The sequence below is a fragment of the Pan paniscus genome, chromosome 11 (genome assembly GCF_029289425.2).
Source record: "Pan paniscus chromosome 11, NHGRI_mPanPan1-v2.0_pri, whole genome shotgun sequence".
Classification (NCBI taxonomy): Eukaryota; Metazoa; Chordata; class Mammalia; order Primates; family Hominidae; genus Pan; species Pan paniscus.
In genome coordinates, this window is record NC_073260.2 from 1,784,885 (window position 1) to 1,803,937 (window position 19,053).

At 57.5% G+C, this 19,053-nt stretch overlaps 1 protein-coding gene across 8 annotated transcripts in view; it reads left to right on the forward strand.

Moving 5' to 3' along the window:
- Positions 1 to 19,053, forward strand: part of DPH7 (diphthamide biosynthesis 7) — a 45,536-nt gene that overhangs the window by 6,773 nt on the left and 19,710 nt on the right. For 7 of the 8 annotated variants that reach the window (XM_034929659.4, XM_024930100.5, XM_003817043.7 and 4 more), the window contains 2 exons: positions 334 to 425; positions 798 to 970. In XM_034929659.4, coding sequence (XP_034785550.2) covers positions 334 to 425; positions 798 to 970 — 265 coding nt within the window. Of the gene's footprint in view, positions 1 to 330; positions 426 to 797; positions 971 to 19,053 lie in introns of all 8 variants that reach the window. The other variant, XM_034929662.4, reaches the window with a different exon arrangement.

A 19,053-nucleotide genomic window follows, 5' to 3' on the forward strand; every position in this document is an offset into this window, starting at 1 on the left:
CGTGGTCTGGAGCCTGCACAGGCGTCTTGACAGCATCTAGGAGCGCAAGGATGGCAAGGGGGTGTGAAAGGGAAGGAGACCGTGCCCCAGGATCAAGCCTGTGGGAAAGTTGTCCTGCAAGTGTGAGGAGTGTGAGCCCCAGTGTCCCCAGGTCTTCTCGGGGCCCCTAGCAGGGGTTTCCGTGTTAGGTGGAGGTGTGACTCAGTGACTGATGTACTACATTCGCACAGGTTGTAAATGAGGGAACGATGACTTCCCTGCAGGAGAGGAAAAGTCTTTTGGGGGTTCTGGGGCGGCTACTTCCCTTTGATGGAGTTTCTTCTTCTCCAGTAGAAGAGCCACATGCTGGAGCCATTGTCCAGCCTTGCCCTGGAGGAGCAGTGTCTGGCTTTGTCCCTCGATTGGTCCACTGGGAAAACTGGAAGGTAAGGGCCAGGCTTGGTCAGGGGTCCTGAGTCTTTCTCTGAGGACCACTTCCACTTTTCAGGCTAGAGAGCTCCAGCCACCTTCAGCGAGCCGCGACTGTGCTCCTCAGCCCTGACATCATCACTGCCAGTCCTATTATGAAAAAAAGGTCCCCCATTTTAGATACATAGCGATAGCGTTTTTACCTAGAGAAGTCGACACTGGTGTCTTTGACAAGCTTAGCAGTGGTTGTGATCTTAGCCAGCCAGTCTCTTAAGGGGCATATCCGCATCCCAGGGCTGTGGAGACCGTCTCTCAGGACTTGTTTGGGAACCAGAAGAGGCTGACGAATAACATTCTGCCGGGCTTCTTCATGGGTTCCCTGTGTCTAGGGCGGGGGACCAGCCCTTGAAGATCATCAGCAGTGACTCCACAGGGCAGCTCCACCTCCTGATGGTGAATGAGACGAGGCCCAGGCTGCAGAAAGTGGCCTCATGGCAGGCACATCAATTCGAGGCCTGGATTGCTGCTTTCAATTACTGGCATACAGAAATTGTGTATTCAGGTCAGTATTCCTCCACCGGTCACCTCTGATGGAAGGCTTGCTGAGGAAGGGGCGGAGGGAGAGGGGGAGGCCTGTGCCGCAGCTGTGATTCCAGTTATGTTGGGATCTTGAAGACCTCTTATGGAAAGTGTACTTTTTTTTTTTGAAACTGAGTCTTGCTCTTTTGCCAGGCTAGAGTGCAGTGGCACGATGTTGGCTTACTGCAACCTCCACCTCCCAGGTTCAAGCGATTCTACTGCCTCAGCCTCCCAAGTAGCTGGGATTACAGGCGCCTGCCACCACACCCAGCTAATTTTTGTGTTTTTAGTAGAGACAGGGTTTCACCATGTTGTTCAGGCTGGTCTCTATCTCCTGACCTCATGATGCGCCCACCTCAGCCTCCCAAAGTGTTGGGATTACAGGTGTGAGCCACTGCGCCTGGCCACTATTTTTTTTCTTTTTTGGAGAATGTACTTTCTGGGTCAAAGGCTATAGTTGGCCCTCATCACTTAGCTATTCTTTTTTTTTTTTTTGAGACAGAGTCTCACTCTGTCGCCCAGGCTGGAGTGCAGTGATGCAATCTCAGCTCACTGCAAGCTCTGCCTCCTGGGTTCACGCCATTCTCCTGCTTCAGCCTCCTGAGTAGCTGGGACTACAGGCACCCGCCACCATGTCCAGCTAATTTTTTGTAGTTTTTTTTTTAGAGAGATGGGGTTTCACCATGTTAGCCAGGATGGTCTCGATCTCCTGACCTCGTGATCCTCCCGCCTCGGCCTCCCAAAGTGTTGGGATTACAGGTGTGAGCCACTGCACCCGGCCCACTTAGCTATTCTTTTTTTTTTTTTTTTTTGAGATGGAGTCTTGCTCTGTCGCCCAGGCTGGATTGCAGTGGCGCGATCTCGGCTCACTGCAAGCTCCGCCTCCCAGGTTCACGCCATCCTCCTGCCTCAGCCTCCCGAGTAACTGGGACTACAGGTGCCTGCCACCACGCCCGGCTAATTTTTTGTATTTTTAGTAGAGACGGGGTTTCACTGTGTTGGCCAGGGTGGTCTTGATCTCCTGACCTCGTGATCCACTCGCCTCGGCCTCCCAAAGTGCTGGGATTACAGGTGTGAGCCACCTTGCCCCGCCCACTTATTCTTTAGAGAGCAAAGTATAGCTTGCCTCAGGCAGTGCAGGGTCTTGGGTGGTGTTGGCCAGGGTGTTGGAGGAGCAGGCACCTGTGGGCAGAGCCATCCTGCCTCCCTGATATGCTCGGTGTCAGATCCTTTATGCTTTTACTGGAAGTCCAGTTTCTGTGCTTTTTGCCTGATACCTGTGGATACAATAGTGACTTCGCCATGTTGGATTTCAAGTTTGTCTGCACCCTTTTTGGATATAGTTTATCTTCCAGAAATAAAGGAAGCATGAGAGAAATAAGATTCCTTTCCAGGTCTTGTGAATGGTTTGCATCTGGGGCATGCTGATGTGGGAGTGAGAAATTAACAACTGGTGTTTCCAGGAAGGAGGTAGCTTTGGCTAGCATCTCTTTCCCAGGTAGAGATAACTCATGGCAGGTGAGAGGGGCGGGTCTCTGAGAAAAGACAGAAGAGGAGCTGCTGAATTTGCAAATAGCCGAAGAAAAGATCTGACCCTTCCCTGCTGCTACACATCCGGGCCACTGTCTTATCTAGTTTGTTACAGCAGAGCAGCAAGTGATGGCCCTGCCTTCATTCCTGACTGTTCCAGTCTCCACACAGTAGCCAAGCAAGTGTTTTAAAAACACACACACTTTATCGCATCTCACTCATTGTTAGAACCCCTCACAGTTCCTGTTTCATTGAGGATAAAATCCAAAATAGTGATGCGATTACCCAAGGCCTGTGGAATCTGGTCCACGCCTGCTTCTCCGGCCTTGTTTTGGCTCCTCTGCTCTCAGTCACCTTTTCCTGAAATAGTCCACATTCCCTCAGTCTCAGGGTTTCGTCACGGGATGTTTCCTTCATGGGTGAATTCTGCTTTTTTGACATGCTCAGCTTAAAATCTTGTCCTTAGAAGACTGACGCAGAGCAGCTGTCCTTCCACCCCAGGCAGGCCTCACCTCCGCCGTGGCTCACGCTGCCTCTGCTTGTCCGAGTGACGAGCATGTGTGTAAGGCGGCGTTCTTATTTGTGTTGCTCGTTGTCACAGCCTTGAACCGTCTGAGAGCCATAAAGATCTCATTTCTTGAGGTCTCTCCTTGGATTGGTTCTTCTACCTTGAGCTAATTCAGAGCAAAGGTACCGTAGGGCAATTATTGAATAATTCTGGACTGATTCATTCTTTCAACAAATGCTATGTGCTGAGCCCTAGTCTAGGTGATTAGAATACTTTAGCAAACTAAACAGACAAAAGTCCTGCTTTCTTTTTTAAGTTTTATTATTTTTATTTATTTATTTATTTTGAGATGGAGTTTCGCTCTTATTGCCCAGGCTGGAGTGCAGTGGTGCAATCTTGGCTCATTGCAACCTCCACCTCCTGGGTTCAAGTGATTCTCCTGCCTCAGCCTCCTGAGTAGTTGGGATTATAGGCACCTGCCGCCATGCCTGGCTAATTTTTGTATTTTTAGTAGAGATGGGGTTTTACCATGTTGCCCAGGCTGGTCTCGAATGCCTAGGCTCAAGCGATCTACCTGCCTCAGCCTCCCAGTGTTGGGATTATAGGCGTCAGCCACTGCACTCAGCCTTCTTTAAAAAATTATTTATATAGGCCAGGCGCAGTGGCTCACATCTGTAATCCCAGCACTTTAGGAGGCCAAGGTGGGCAGAGCACGAGGTCAGCAGATCAAGACCATCCTGACCAACATGGTGAAACCCCATCTCTACTAAAATACAAAAAATTAGCCGGGCATGGTGGCAGGTGCCTGTAGTCCCAACTACTCGGGAGGCTGAGACAGTGGAATTGCTTGAACCCGGGAGGCAGAGGTTGCAGTGAGCCGAGATCGCACCACTGCACTCCAGCCTGGCGAGAGAGCAAGGCTCTGTCTCAAAAAAAAAAAAATTTATTTATATAAATACATTTTGAGGATGGGGTGGGTGGTTCACGTCTTGCTGTGTCACCCAAGCTGGAGTGCAATGGCGTGATCACAGGTCACGGCAGCCTTAACCTCCCAGGGTCAAGCGATCCTCCTGCCTCAGCCTTCTGAGTAGCTGGGACTACAGGTGTGAGTTACCACACCTGGCTGATTTTCACATAAAAGTCCCTGCTTTCACCCAGCTTACATTCTGTGGCGGGGAGACAGACAGTAAACACAAGGCATAATATGTAATAGGGAAGGAGACTGCATGGCCTGTCAGGGGCAACGAGTGCTTTGGAAAGAAGGTAGAAGGAGGTGAGGGGACCAAGGGTGCTGGGAGCAGGTGCAGATTATACTGTTGGAGAGCATGGTGGGCAGTGGTCCTAAGGCAGGAGTGGCCCTGCTATGGCAGAAGAGTAGCCAGTAGCCAGCATGGTTAGGATGACCTGAGGCAGTAGCGGAATAGAAGAGGGTGAAATCAGAGGTAATGGGCCAGGGCACAGGGCCGTGCAGGCTCCAGAAAGGACTTTGTTTCCTACTCAGAATGAAATGGGAGCTGTTGCAGGATGTTGAGCAGAGGAATGACAGATTCTGACTTGCATTTTAAAATTTGCGATGACCTCTTTGGTGAATGTGAGTCTAGACCACAAGAGGGAGGGACACAGCCTGGAGACTTGACATTGGGCAGGTGATGAGACAGCCCAGAGCAGGTTTGGAATAGTGGAGGTGAGGACCAGTGGTTGGGTTCTGGATAGAAGTGAAGGTATATCCAGTCAGATTTCCTGATGGAGTGGATGTGTGGGGCATGAGAGAGTGGAGAGACTCACGTATAAAGAAGCCTTTGCCTACTCTGTACAAATTTGCCACAGAATGGCAGCTCATACTTGAGGCTCATCTGCAGGCTTCATGCCTAGGTCAGCTGATTCCGCTGGTTCATTTAACTGTAGGTCATGTTCACCGTGTATCCATAGTGTCTATTATGAGGGTCCATAGTGTGTGTTCAGCAAGTACCTATTTGATGGGTGGTGGGTGGGTGCGTGGATGGTGGGTGGGAGGGCGTGTGGGTGGATGGATGGATGGATGGTGGGTGGATGAGTGAGTGGGTGGATTTGTGGTGGATGGATGGTGGATTTTTGGATGGTGGGTGGTGGTGGGGTGGATAGATGGTGGGTGACTGGATGGATGGATGGTGGGTGGGTGGATGGATGGATTTTTGGATGGTGGGTGGTGGAGTTTGGATAGATAGTGGGTGAGTGGATGGATGGTGGGTGGGAGGGCGTGTGGATGGATGGATGGATGGTGGGTGGATGAGTTCGTGGGTGTGTGGTGGATGGATGGTGGATTTTTGGGTGGTGGTGGTGGTGGCGTGGATAGATGGTGAGTGACTGGATAGATGGATGGTGGATTGTTGGATGGATGGATGGATGGATGGATCATGGGTGGATGGATGGATTTTTGGATGGTGGGTGGTGGGTCGTGGGTGGTGGATGGTGGATGGATGGATTGTTGGATGGATGGATGGTGGGTGAGTGGCTGGCTGGCTGGCTTGATAGATGGGGTGGATGGATGGATTTTTGGGTGGTGGGTGGTGGGTGGATGGATGGTAGATTGTTGGATGGAAGGAGGGAGGGCGGGTGGGTCGATAGATGGTGGATTGTTGGATGGATGGATGGATGGTGGGTGAGTGACTGGCTGGCTGGATGGATGGATGGTGGGTGGATGGATGGATTTTTGGATGGTGGGTGGTGGTGGTGGGTGGTGGATGGATGGTGGATTGTTGGATGGATGGTGGGTGGATGGATGGAAGGTGGGTGGGTAGTGGGAGCTGGATGATGCAGGGGTGGGTGATGTGGTTAGGCCTAGACGTTTTCCTTCTGCTCTTCTTCACTCTCCCTGTGGGCCCTGCTCTTGAGCTTCCCTTCCTTCAGGTGCCACCATTCACCCCATGTCTGCATTGCTTTTCTTGGAAGATTGGTTGTGGTTCAGTGCACCAACTCCTCTCTTCTCCCATCCTTTTCGTTCCCCTAAACAAGTGCTTTAAGATGACAGAGGGCACCTTCCTTTCAGGTGCATGGTGTGGAGTCCTTGTGCTTGCTGCCTCTTGTGTGCAGTTTCTGTTCAGGGCTCTGATCTGGCAACTCTTCTTCTTAGAAGCTAGGGCTTTATTCACTGGAGCCCTTAGCAAAGGCAGTTTAGGCTCTAGGACCTAGTAACAGCCCCTGTGAACAATGGTTGCCTGCACCTGATGGCCTTCAGGGCCCCTTCAGTTTCCATTTCCTCCCTTCTGTTCCTGCAGGCTTCTTTCTGTTCCGTCCGTCTTTCCCCTCCTGCTTCCAGTCTCTAGAGAGTCAAGGCACAGCGATGACTTTCCTGGGGGTTGTTTCTGGGACCTCCAGTTGAGGTGGCAACCTAAGACTCCCCCAGCAAAATCACCAGGGAAGCTTCCTCACAGACAGAGTCACCCAGGGGAGCTTCCTCACAGACACAGTCACCCAGGGGAGCTTCCTCACAGACAGAGTCACCCAGGGCACCTTCCTCACAGACAGAGTCACCCAGGGGAGCTTCCTCACAGACAGTCACCCAGGGGACCTTCCTCACAGACAGAGTCACCCAGGGGACCTTCCTCACAGACAGAGTCACCCAGGGGAACTTCCTCACAGACAGTCACCCAGGGGAGCTTCCTCACAGACACAGTCACCCAGGGGAGCTTCCTCACAGACAGTCACCCAGGGGACCTTCCTCACAGACAGTCACCCAGGGGACCTTCCTCACAGACAGAGTCACCCAGGGGAGCTTCCTCACAGACAGAGTCACCCAGGGGAGCTTCCTCACAGACACAGTCACCCAGGGGAGCTTCCTCACAGACACAGTCACCCAGGGGAGCTTCCTCACAGACAGTCACCCAGGGGACCTTCCTCACAGACAGAGTCACCCAGGGGAGCTTCCTCACAGACACAGTCACCCAGGGGACCTTCCTCACAGACACAGTCACCCAGAGGAGCTTCCTCACAGACACAGTCACCCAGGGGAGCTTCCTCACAGACAGTCACCCAGGGGACCTTCCTCACAGACAGAGTCACCCAGGGGAGCTTCCTCACAGACAGAGTCACCCAGGGCACCTTCCTCACAGACAGAGTCACCCAGGGGAGCTTCCTCACAGACAGAGTCACCCGGGGGACCTTCCTCACAGACAGAGTCACCCGGGGGAGCTTCCTCACAGACAGTCACCCGGGGGACCTTCCTCACAGACAGAGTCACCCAGGGGAGCTTCCTCACAGACAGAGTCACCCAGGGGACCTTCCTCACAGACAGAGTCACCCAGGGGAGCTTCTTCACAGACAGAGTCACCCAGGGGACCTTCCTCACAGACAGAGTCACCCGGGGGACCTTCCTCACAGACAGAGTCACCCAGGGGAGCTTCCTCACAGACAGAGTCACCCAGGGGACCTTCCTCACAGACAGAGTCACCCAGGGGAGCTTCCTCACAGACACAGTCACCCAGGGGAGCTTCCTCACAGACAGAGTCACCCAGGGGAGCTTCCTCACAGACAGTCACCCAGGGCACCTTCCTCACAGACAGAGTCACCCAGGGGAGCTTCCTCACAGACAGTCACCCAGGGGAGCTTCCTCACAGACAGTCACCCAGGGCACCTTCCTCACAGACAGAGTCACCCAGGGGACCTTCCTCACAGACAGAGTCACCCAGGGGAGCTTCCTCACAGACAGAGTCACCCAGGGGAGCTTCCTCACAGACAGTCACCCAGGGCACCTTCCTCACAGACAGAGTCACCCAGGGGAGCTTCCTCACAGACAGTCACCCAGGGGAGCTTCCTCACAGACAGTCACCCAGGGCACCTTCCTCACAGACAGAGTCACCCAGGGGAGCTTCCTCACAGACAGAGTCACCCAGGGGAGCTTCCTCACAGACAGAGTCACCCAGGGGAGCTTCCTCACAGACAGAGTCACCCACGGGAGCTTCCTCACAGACAGAGTCACCCAGGGGACCTTCCTCACAGACACAGTCACCCAGGGCACCTTCCTCACAGACAGAGTCACCCAGGGGAGCTTCCTCACAGACAGTCACCCAGGGGACCTTCCTCACAGACAGAGTCACCCAGGGGACCTTCCTCACAGACAGAGTCACCCAGGGGAGCTTCTTCACAGACAGAGTCACCCAGGGCACCTTCCTCACAGAAAGTCACCCAGGGGAGCTTCTTCACAGACAGAGTCACCCAGGGGAGCTTCCTCACAGACAGTCACCCAGGGGAGCTTCTTCACAGACAGTCACCCAGGGGAGCTTCTTCACAGACAGAGTCATCCAGGGGAGCTTCTTCACAGACAGTCACCCAGGGGAGCTTCCTCACAGACACAGTCACCCAGGGGAGCTTCCTCACAGACAGTCACCCAGGGGAGCTTCCTCACAGACAGAGTCACCCAGGGCACCTTCCTCACAGACAGTCACCCAGGGGAGCTTCCTCACAGACAGTCACCCAGGGGAGCTTCCTCACAGTCACAGTCACCCAGGGGAGCTTCCTCACAGACACAGTCACCCAGGGGACCTTCCTCACAGACAGTCACCCGGGGGAGCTTCCTCACAGACACAGTCACCCGGGGGAGCTTCCTCACAGACACAGTCACCCAGGGGAGCTTCCTCACAGACACAGTCACCCAGGGGAGCTTCCTCACAGACAGAGTCACCCAGGGGACCTTCCCCACAGACAGAGTCACCCGGGGGAGCTTCCTCACAGACAGTCACCCAGGGGAGCTTCCTCACAGACAGAGTCACCCAGGGGACCTTCCTCACAGACAGAGTCACCCAGGGGAGCTTCCTCACAGACACAGTCACCCAGGGGAGCTTCCTCACAGACAGTCACCCAGGGGACCTTCCTCACAGACAGAGTCACCCAGGGCACCTTCCTCACAGACAGAGTCACCCGGGGGACCTTCCTCACAGACAGAGTCACCCGGGGGAGCTTCCTCACAGACACAGTCACCCGGGGCACCTTCCTCACAGACACAGTCACCCAGGGGAGCTTCCTCACAGACACAGTCACCCAGGGGACCTTCCTCACAGACAGTCACCCAGGGCACCTTCCTCACAGACAGAGTCACCCGGGGGACCTTCCTCACAGACAGAGTCACCCGGGGGACCTTCCTCACAGACAGAGTCACCCGGGGGACCTTCCTCACAGACAGAGTCACCCGGGGGACCTTCCTCACAGACAGAGTCACCCGGGGGACCTTCCTCACAGACAGAGTCACCCGGGGGACCTTCCTCACAGACAGTCACCCGGGGGAGCTTCCTCACAGACACAGTCACCCGGGGGAGCTTCCTCACAGACACAGTCACCCAGGGGAGCTTCCTCACAGACACAGTCACCCAGGGGAGCTTCCTCACAGACACGGTCACCCAGGGGAGCTTCCTCACAGACACGGTCACCCAGGGGACCTTCCTCACAGACAGAGTCACCCACGGGAGCTTCCTCACAGACAGAGTCACCCAGGGGACCTTCCTCACAGACAGAGTCACCCAGGGGAGCTTCCTCACAGACAGAGTCACCCAGGGCACCTTCCTCACAGACAGAGTCACCCAGGGGAGCTTCCTCACAGACAGAGTCACCCAGGGGAGCTTCCTCACAGACAGAGTCACCCAGGGGACCTTCCTCACAGACAGAGTCACCCAGGGGACCTTCCTCACAGACAGAGTCACCCAGGGGAGCTTCTTCACAGACAGAGTCACCCAGGGCACCTTCCTCACAGAAAGTCACCCAGGGGAGCTTCTTCACAGACAGAGTCACCCAGGGGAGCTTCCTCACAGACAGTCACCCAGGGGAGCTTCTTCACAGACAGTCACCCAGGGGAGCTTCTTCACAGACAGAGTCACCCAGGGGAGCTTCCTCACAGACAGTCACCCAGGGGAGCTTCTTCACAGACAGTCACCCAGGGGAGCTTCTTCACAGACAGAGTCATCCAGGGGAGCTTCTTCACAGACAGTCACCCAGGGGAGCTTCCTCAGAGTCACAGTCACCCAGGGGAGCTTCCTCACAGACACAGTCACCCAGGGGAGCTTCCTCACAGACACAGTCACCCGGGGGAGCTTCCTCACAGACAGTCACCCAGGGGAGCTTCCTCACAGACAGAGTCACCCACGGGAGCTTCCTCACAGACAGAGTCACCCAGGGGAGCTTCCTCACAGACAGAGTCACCCACGGGAGCTTCCTCACAGACAGAGTCACCCAGGGGAGCTTCCTCACAGACAGAGTCACCCACGGGAGCTTCCTCACAGACAGAGTCACCCAGGGGAGCTTCCTCACAGACACAGTCACCCAGGGGAGCTTCCTCACAGACAGTCACCCAGGGGACCTTCCTCACAGACAGAGTCACCCAGGGCACCTTCCTCACAGACAGAGTCACCCGGGGGACCTTCCTCACAGACAGAGTCACCCGGGGGAGCTTCCTCACAGACAGTCACCCAGGGGACCTTCCTCACAGACAGAGTCACCCGGGGCACCTTCCTCACAGACAGAGTCACCCGGGGCACCTTCCTCACAGACACAGTCACCCAGGGGAGCTTCCTCACAGACAGTCACCCAGGGGACCTTCCTCACAGACAGAGTCACCCAGGGCACCTTCCTCACAGACAGAGTCACCCGGGGCACCTTCCTCACAGACACAGTCACCCAGGGGAGCTTCCTCACAGACACAGTCACCCAGGGGACCTTCCTCACAGACAGTCACCCAGGGCACCTTCCTCACAGACAGAGTCACCCAGGGGACCTTCCTCACAGACAGAGTCACCCGGGGGACCTTCCTCACAGACAGAGTCACCCGGGGGACCTTCCTCACAGACAGAGTCACCCGGGGACCTTCCTCACAGACAGAGTCACCCGGGGGACCTTCCTCACAGACAGAGTCACCCGGGGGACCTTCCTCACAGACAGAGTCACCCGGGGGAGCTTCCTCACAGACAGTCACCCGGGGGAGCTTCCTCACAGACAGTCACCCGGGGGAGCTTCCTCACAGACACAGTCACCCGGGGGAGCTTCCTCACAGACACAGTCACCCGGGGGAGCTTCCTCACAGACACAGTCACCCGGGGGAGCTTCCTCACAGACACAGTCACCCGGGGCACCTTCCTCACAGACAGAGTCACCCAGGGGACCTTCCTCACAGACAGAGTCACCCAGGGGACCTTCCTCACAGACAGAGTCACCCACGGGAGCTTCCTCACAGACAGAGTCACCCACGGGAGCTTCCTCACAGACAGAGTCACCCAGGGGAGCTTCCTCACAGCAGAGTCACCCAGGGGAGCTTCCTCACAGACAGAGTCACCCAGGGCACCTTCCTCACAGACAGAGTCACCCAGGGCACCTTCCTCACAGACAGAGTCACCCAGGGCACCTTCCTCACAGACAGAGTCACCCAGGGCACCTTCCTCACAGACAGAGTCACCCAGGGGAGCTTCCTCACAGAGTCACCCAGGGGACCTTCCTCACAGACAGAGTCACCCAGGGGACCTTCTTCACAGACAGTCACCCAGGGGAGTTTCCTCACAGACAGAGTCACCCAGGGGTGCTTCCTCACAGACAGTCACCCAGGGGAGCTTCCTCACAGACAGTCACCCAGGGGACCTACCTCACAGACAGTCACCCAGGGGAGCTTCCTCACAGACAGAGTCACCCAGGGCACCTTCCTCACAGACAGAGTCACCCAGGGGAGCTTCTTCACAGACAGAGTCACCCAGGGGAGCTTCCTCACAGACAGTCACCCAGGGGAGCTTCTTCACAGACAGTCACCCAGGGGAGCTTCTTCACAGACAGAGTCATCCAGGGGAGCTTCCTCACAGACACAGTCACCCAGGGGAGCTTCTTCACAGACAGTCACCCAGGGGAGCTTCCTCACAGTCACAGTCACCCAGGGGAGCTTCCTCACAGACACAGTCACCCAGGGGAGCTTCCTCACAGACAGTCACCCAGGGGAGCTTCCTCACAGACAGAGTCACCCAGGGCACCTTCCTCACAGACAGAGTCACCCAGGGGAGCTTCCTCACAGACAGTCACCCAGGGGAGCTTCCTCACAGTCACAGTCACCCAGGGGAGCTTCCTCACAGACACAGTCACCCAGGGGAGCTTCCTCACAGACAGTCACCCAGGGGAGCTTCCTCACAGACAGAGTCACCCAGGGGACCTTCCCCACAGACAGAGTCACCCGGGGGAGCTTCCTCACAGACAGTCACCCAGGGGACCTTCCTCACAGACAGAGTCACCCAGGGGACCTTCCTCACAGACAGAGTCACCCAGGGGAGCTTCCTCACAGACACAGTCACCCAGGGGAGCTTCCTCACAGACAGAGTCACCCAGGGCACCTTCCTCACAGACAGAGTCACCCAGGGGAGCTTCCTCACAGACACAGTCACCCAGGGGAGCTTCCTCACAGACAGAGTCACCCGGGGGACCTTCCTCACAGACAGAGTCACCCGGGGGACCTTCCTCACAGACAGAGTCACCCGGGGGAGCTTCCTCACAGACAGAGTCACCCGGGGGACCTTCCTCACAGACAGAGTCACCCGGGGCACCTTCCTCACAGACAGAATCACCCAGGGCACCTTCCTCACAGACAGAGTCACCCAGGGGACCTTCCTCACAGACAGAGTCACCCGGGGGACCTTCCTCACAGACAGAGTCACCCGGGGGACCTTCCTCACAGACACAGTCACCCGGGGCACCTTCCTCACAGACAGTCACCCAGGGGAGCTTCCTCAAAGACACAGTCACCCGGGGCACCTTCCTCACAGACAGTCACCCAGGGGAGCTTCCTCAAAGACACAGTCACCCAGGGGACCTTCCTCACAGACAGAGTCACCCAGGGCACCTTCCTCACAGACAGAGTCACCCAGGGCACCTTCCTCACAGACAGAGTCACCCAGGGGACCTTCCTCACAGACAGAGTCACCCAGGGCACCTTCCTCACAGACAGAGTCACCCACGGGAGCTTCTTCACAGACAGAGTCACCCAGGGGAGCTTCCTCACAGACAGAGTCACCCACGGGAGCTTCTTCACAGACAGAGTCACCCAGGGGAGCTTCCTCACAGACAGAGTCACCCAGGGCACCTTCCTCACAGACAGAGTCACCCAGGGGAGCTTCCTCACAGACAGTCACCCAGGGGAGCTTCCTGACAGACACAGTCACCCAGGGGAGCTTCCTCACAGACACAGTCACCCAGGGGAGCTTCGTCACAGACAGTCACCCAGGGGAGCTTCCTCACAGACAGTCACCCAGGGGACCTTCCTCACAGACAGAGTCACCCAGGGGACCTTCCTCACAGACAGAGTCACCCAGGGGACCTTCCTCACAGACAGAGTCACCCAGGGGAGCTTCCTCACAGACACAGTCACCCAGGGGAGCTTCCTCACAGACACAGTCACCCAGGGGAGCTTCCTCACAGACACAGTCACCCAGGGGAGCTTCCTCACAGACAGTCACCCAGGGGACCTTCCTCACAGACAGAGTCACCCAGGGGACCTTCCTCACAGACAGAGTCACCCAGGGGACCTTCCTCACAGACAGAGTCACCCGGGGGAGCTTCCTCACAGACACAGTCACCCGGGGGAGCTTCCTCACAGACACAGTCACCCGGGGGAGCTTCCTCACAGACAGAGTCACCCAGGGGAGCTTCCTCACAGACAGAGTCACCCAGGGGAGCTTCCTCACAGACAGAGTCACCCAGGGCACCTTCCTCACAGACAGAGTCACCCAGGGCACCTTCCTCACAGACAGAGTCACCCAGGGCACCTTCCTCACAGACAGAGTCACCCAGGGGAGCTTCCTCACAGACAGAGTCACCCAGGGGAGCTTCCTCACAGACAGAGTCACCCAGGGGTGCTTCCTCACAGACAGTCACCCAGGGGACCTTCCTCACAGACAGAGTCACCCGGGGGAGCTTCCTCACAGACAGTCACCCGGGGGAGCTTCCTCACAGACAGTCACCCAGGGGAGCTTCCTCACAGACAGAGTCACCCAGGGGAGCTTCCTCACAGACAGAGTCACCCAGGGGAGCTTCCTCACAGACAGAGTCACCCAGGGGTGCTTCCTCACAGACAGAGTCACCCAGGGGTGCTTCCTCACAGACAGTCACCCAGGGGAGCTTCCTCACAGACAGTCACCCAGGGGACCTTCCTCACAGACAGTCACCCAGGGGAGCTTCCTCACAGACAGAGTCACCCAGGGGAGCTTCTTCACAGACAGAGTCACCCAGGGGAGCTTCCTCACAGACAGAGTCACCCACGGGAGCTTCCTCACAGACAGAGTCACCCACGGGAGCTTCTTCACAGACAGAGTCACCCACGGGAGCTTCTTCACAGACAGAGTCACCCACGGGAGCTTCCTCACAGACAGAGTCACCCAGGGCACCTTCCTCACAGACAGAGTCGCCCAGGGCACCTTCCTCACAGACAGAGTCACCCAGGGGAGCTTCTTCACAGACAGATTCACCCAGGGGAGCTTCCTCACAGACAGAGTCACCCACGGGAGCTTCTTCACAGACAGAGTCACCCAGGGGAGCTTCCTCACAGACAGAGTCACCCAGGGCACCTTCCTCACAGACAGAGTCACCCAGGGGAGCTTCCTCACAGACAGTCACCCAGGGGAGCTTCTTCACAGACAGAGTCACCCAGGGGAGCTTCCTCACAGTCACAGTCACCCAGGGGAGCTTCCTCACAGACACAGTCACCCAGGGGAGCTTCCTGACAGACACAGTCACCCAGGGGAGCTTCCTCACAGACACAGTCACCCAGGGGAGCTTCGTCACAGACAGTCACCCAGGGGAGCTTCCTCACAGACAGTCACCCAGGGGAGCTTCCTCACAGACAGAGTCACCCAGGGGACCTTCCTCACAGACAGAGTCACCCAGGGGAGCTTCCTCACAGACAGAGTCACCCAGGGGAGCTTCCTCACAGACACAGTCACCCAGGGGAGCTTCCTCACAGACAGAGTCACCCGGGGCACCTTCCTCACAGACAGAGTCACCCGGGGGACCTTCCTCACAGACAGAGTCACCCGGGGGACCTTCCTCACAGACAGAGTCACCCGGGGGACCTTCCTCACAGACAGAGTCACCCGGGGGACCTTCCTCACAGACAGAGTCACCCGGGGGACCTTCCTCACAGACAGAGTCACCCGGGGGACCTTCCTCACAGACAGAGTCACCCGGGGGACCTTCCTCACAGACAGAGTCACCCGGGGGACCTTCCTCACAGACAGAGTCACCCGGGGCACCTTCCTCACAGACAGAGTCACCCGGGGGACCTTCCTCACAGACAGAGTCACCCGGGGGACCTTCCTCACAGACAGTCACCCGGGGGACCTTCCTCACAGACAGAGTCACCCGGGGGACCTTCCTCACAGATAGAGTCACCCGGGGAACCTTCCTCACAGACAGAGTCACCCGGGGCACCTTCCTCACAGACAGAGTCACCCGGGGCACCTTCCTCACAGACAGAGTCACCCGGGGCACCTTCCTCACAGACACAGTCGAGTCACCCAGGGCACCTTCCTCACAGACACAGTCACCCAGGGCACCTTCCTCGCAGACACAGTCACCCAGGGCACCTTCCTCACAGACACAGTCACCCAGGGGACCTTCCTCACAGACAGTCACCCAGGGGACCTTCCTCACAGACAGTCACCCAGGGGACCTTCCTCACAGACAGAGTCACCCGGGGGAGCTTCCTCACAGACACAGTCACCCGGGGCACCTTCCTCACAGACAGTCACCCAGGGGACCTTCCTCACAGACAGAGTCACCCGGGGGACCTTCCTCACAGAGTCACCCGGGGACCTTCCTCACAGACAGAGTCACCCGGGGGAGCTTCCTCACAGACAGTCACCCAGGGGACCTTCCTCACAGACAGAGTCACCCAGGGGACCTTCCTCACAGACAGAGTCACCCGGGGGAGCTTCCTCACAGACAGAGTCACCCGGGGGAGCTTCCTCACAGACACAGTCACCCGGGGCACCTTCCTCACAGACAGTCACCCAGGGGACCTTCCTCACAGACAGAGTCACCCGGGGGACCTTCCTCACAGAGTCACCCGGGGACCTTCCTCACAGACAGAGTCACCCGGGGGAGCTTCCTCACAGACAGTCACCCAGGGGACCTTCCTCACAGACAGAGTCACCCAGGGGACCTTCCTCACAGACAGAGTCACCCGGGGGAGCTTCCTCACAGACACAGTCACCCAGGGGAGCTTCCTCACAGACAGAGTCACCCGGGGGACCTTCCTCACAGACAGAGTCACCCGGGGGACCTTCCTCACAGACAGAGTCACCCGGGGGACCTTCCTCACAGACACAGTCACCCGGGGCACCTTCCTCACAGACAGTCACCCAGGGGAGCTTCCTCAAAGACACAGTCACCCGGGGCACCTTCCTCACAGACAGTCACCCAGGGGAGCTTCCTCAAAGACACAGTCACCCAGGGGACCTTCCTCACAGACAGAGTCACCCAGGGCACCTTCCTCACAGACAGAGTCACCCAGGGCACCTTCCTCACAGACAGAGTCACCCAGGGGACCTTCCTCACAGACAGTCACCCAGGGGACCTTCCTCACAGACAGAGTCACCCGGGGGACCTTCCTCACAGACAGAGTCACCCGGGGGACCTTCCTCACAGACAGAGTCACCCGGGGGACCTTCCTCACAGACAGAGTCACCCGGGGGACCTTCCTCACAGACAGTCACCCGGGGGACCTTCCTCACAGACAGAGTCACCCGGGGGAGCTTCCTCACAGACAGTCACCCGGGGGAGCTTCCTCACAGACAGTCACCCGGGGGAGCTTCCTCACAGACACAGTCACCCGGGGGAGCTTCCTCACAGACACAGTCACCCGGGGCACCTTCCTCACAGACAGAGTCACCCAGGGGACCTTCCTCACAGACAGAGTCACCCAGGGGACCTTCCTCACAGACAGAGTCACCCACGGGAGCTTCCTCACAGACAGAGTCACCCACGGGAGCTTCCTCACAGACAGAGTCACCCAGGGGAGCTTCCTCACAGAGTCACCCAGGGGACCTTCCTCACAGACAGAGCCACCCACGGGAGCTTCCTCACAGACAGAGTCACCCAGGGGACCTTCCTCACAGACAGAGTCACCCAGGGGACCTTCCTCACAGACAGTCACCCAGGGGAGCTTCCTCACAGACACAGTCACCCGGGGGAGCTTCCTCACAGACAGAGTCACCCGGGGCACCTTCCTCACAGACAGAGTCACCCGGGGCACCTTCCTCACAGACAGAGTCACCCAGGGGACCTTCCTCACAGACAGAGTCACCCAGGGGAGCTTCCTCACAGACAGAGTCACCCACGGGAGCTTCCTCACAGACAGAGTCACCCAGGGGAGCTTCCTCACAGACAGAGTCACCCAGGGGAGCTTCCTCACAGACAGAGTCACCCACGGGAGCTTCCTCACAGACAGAGTCACCCGGGGGAGCTTCCTCACAGACAGAGTCACCCGGGGGAGCTTCCTCACAGACACAGTCACCCGGGGGAGCTTCCTCACAGACACAGTCACCCGGGGGAGCTTCCTCACAGACACAGTCACCCGGGGGAGCTTCCTCACAGACAGTCACCCAGGGGAGCTTCCTCACAGACACAGTCACCCGGGGGAGCTTCCTCACAGACACAGTCACCCAGGGGAGCTTCCTCACAGACAGTCACCCAGGGGAGCTTCCTCACAGACAGAGTCACCCAGGGGAGCTTCCTCACAGACAGAGTCACCCAGGGGAGCTTCCTCACAGACAGAGTCACCCAGGGCACCTTCCTCACAGACAGAGTCACCCAGGGCACCTTCCTCACAGACAGAGTCACCCAGGGCACCTTCCTCACAGACAGAGTCACCCAGGGGAGCTTCCTCACAGACAGAGTCACCCAGGGGAGCTTCCTCACAGACAGAGTCACCCAGGGGTGCTTCCTCACAGACAGTCACCCAGGGGACCTTCCTCACAGACAGAGTCACCCGGGGGAGCTTCCTCACAGACAGTCACCCGGGGGAGCTTCCTCACAGACAGTCACCCGGGGGAGCTTCCTCACAGACAGAGTCACCCAGGGGAGCTTCCTCACAGACAGAGTCACCCAGGGGAGCTTCCTCACAGACAGAGTCACCCAGGGGAGCTTCCTCACAGACAGAGTCACCCAGGGGTGCTTCCTCACAGACAGTCACCCAGGGGAGCTTCCTCACAGACAGTCACCCAGGGGACCTTCCTCACAGACAGTCACCCAGGGGAGCTTCCTCACAGACAGAGTCACCCAGGGCACCTTCCTCACAGACAGAGTCACCCAGGGGAGCTTCTTCACAGACAGAGTCACCCAGGGGAGCTTCCTCACAGACAGGGTCACCCACGGGAGCTTCCTCACAGACAGAGTCACCCACGGGAGCTTCTTCACAGACAGAGTCACCCAGGGGAGCTTCCTCACAGACAGAGTCACCCAGGGCACCTTCCTCACAGACAGAGTCACCCAAGGGAGCTTCCTCACAGACAGAGTCACCCACGGGAGCTTCTTCACAGACAGAGTCACCCAGGGGAGCTTCCTCACAGACAGAGTCACCCACGGGAGCTTCTTCACAGACAGAGTCACCCAGGGGAGCTTCCTCACAGACAGAGTCACCCAGGGCACCTTCCTCACAGACAGAGTCACCCAGGGGAGCTTCCTCACAGACAGTCACCCAGGGGAGCTTCTTCACAGACAGAGTCACCCAGGGGAGCTTCCTCACAGACAGTCACCCAGGGGAGCTTCCTCACAGTCACAGTCACCCAGGGGAGCTTCCTCACAGACACAGTCACCCAGGGGAGCTTCCTGACAGACACAGTCACCCAGGGGAGCTTCCTCACAGACACAGTCACCCAGGGGAGCTTCGTCACAGACAGTCAACCAGGGGAGCTTCCTCACAGACAGTCACCCAGGGGACCTTCCTCACAGACAGAGTCACCCAGGGGACCTTCCTCACAGACAGAGTCACCCAGGGGAGCTTCCTCACAGACAGAGTCACCCAGGGGAGCTTCCTCACAGACACA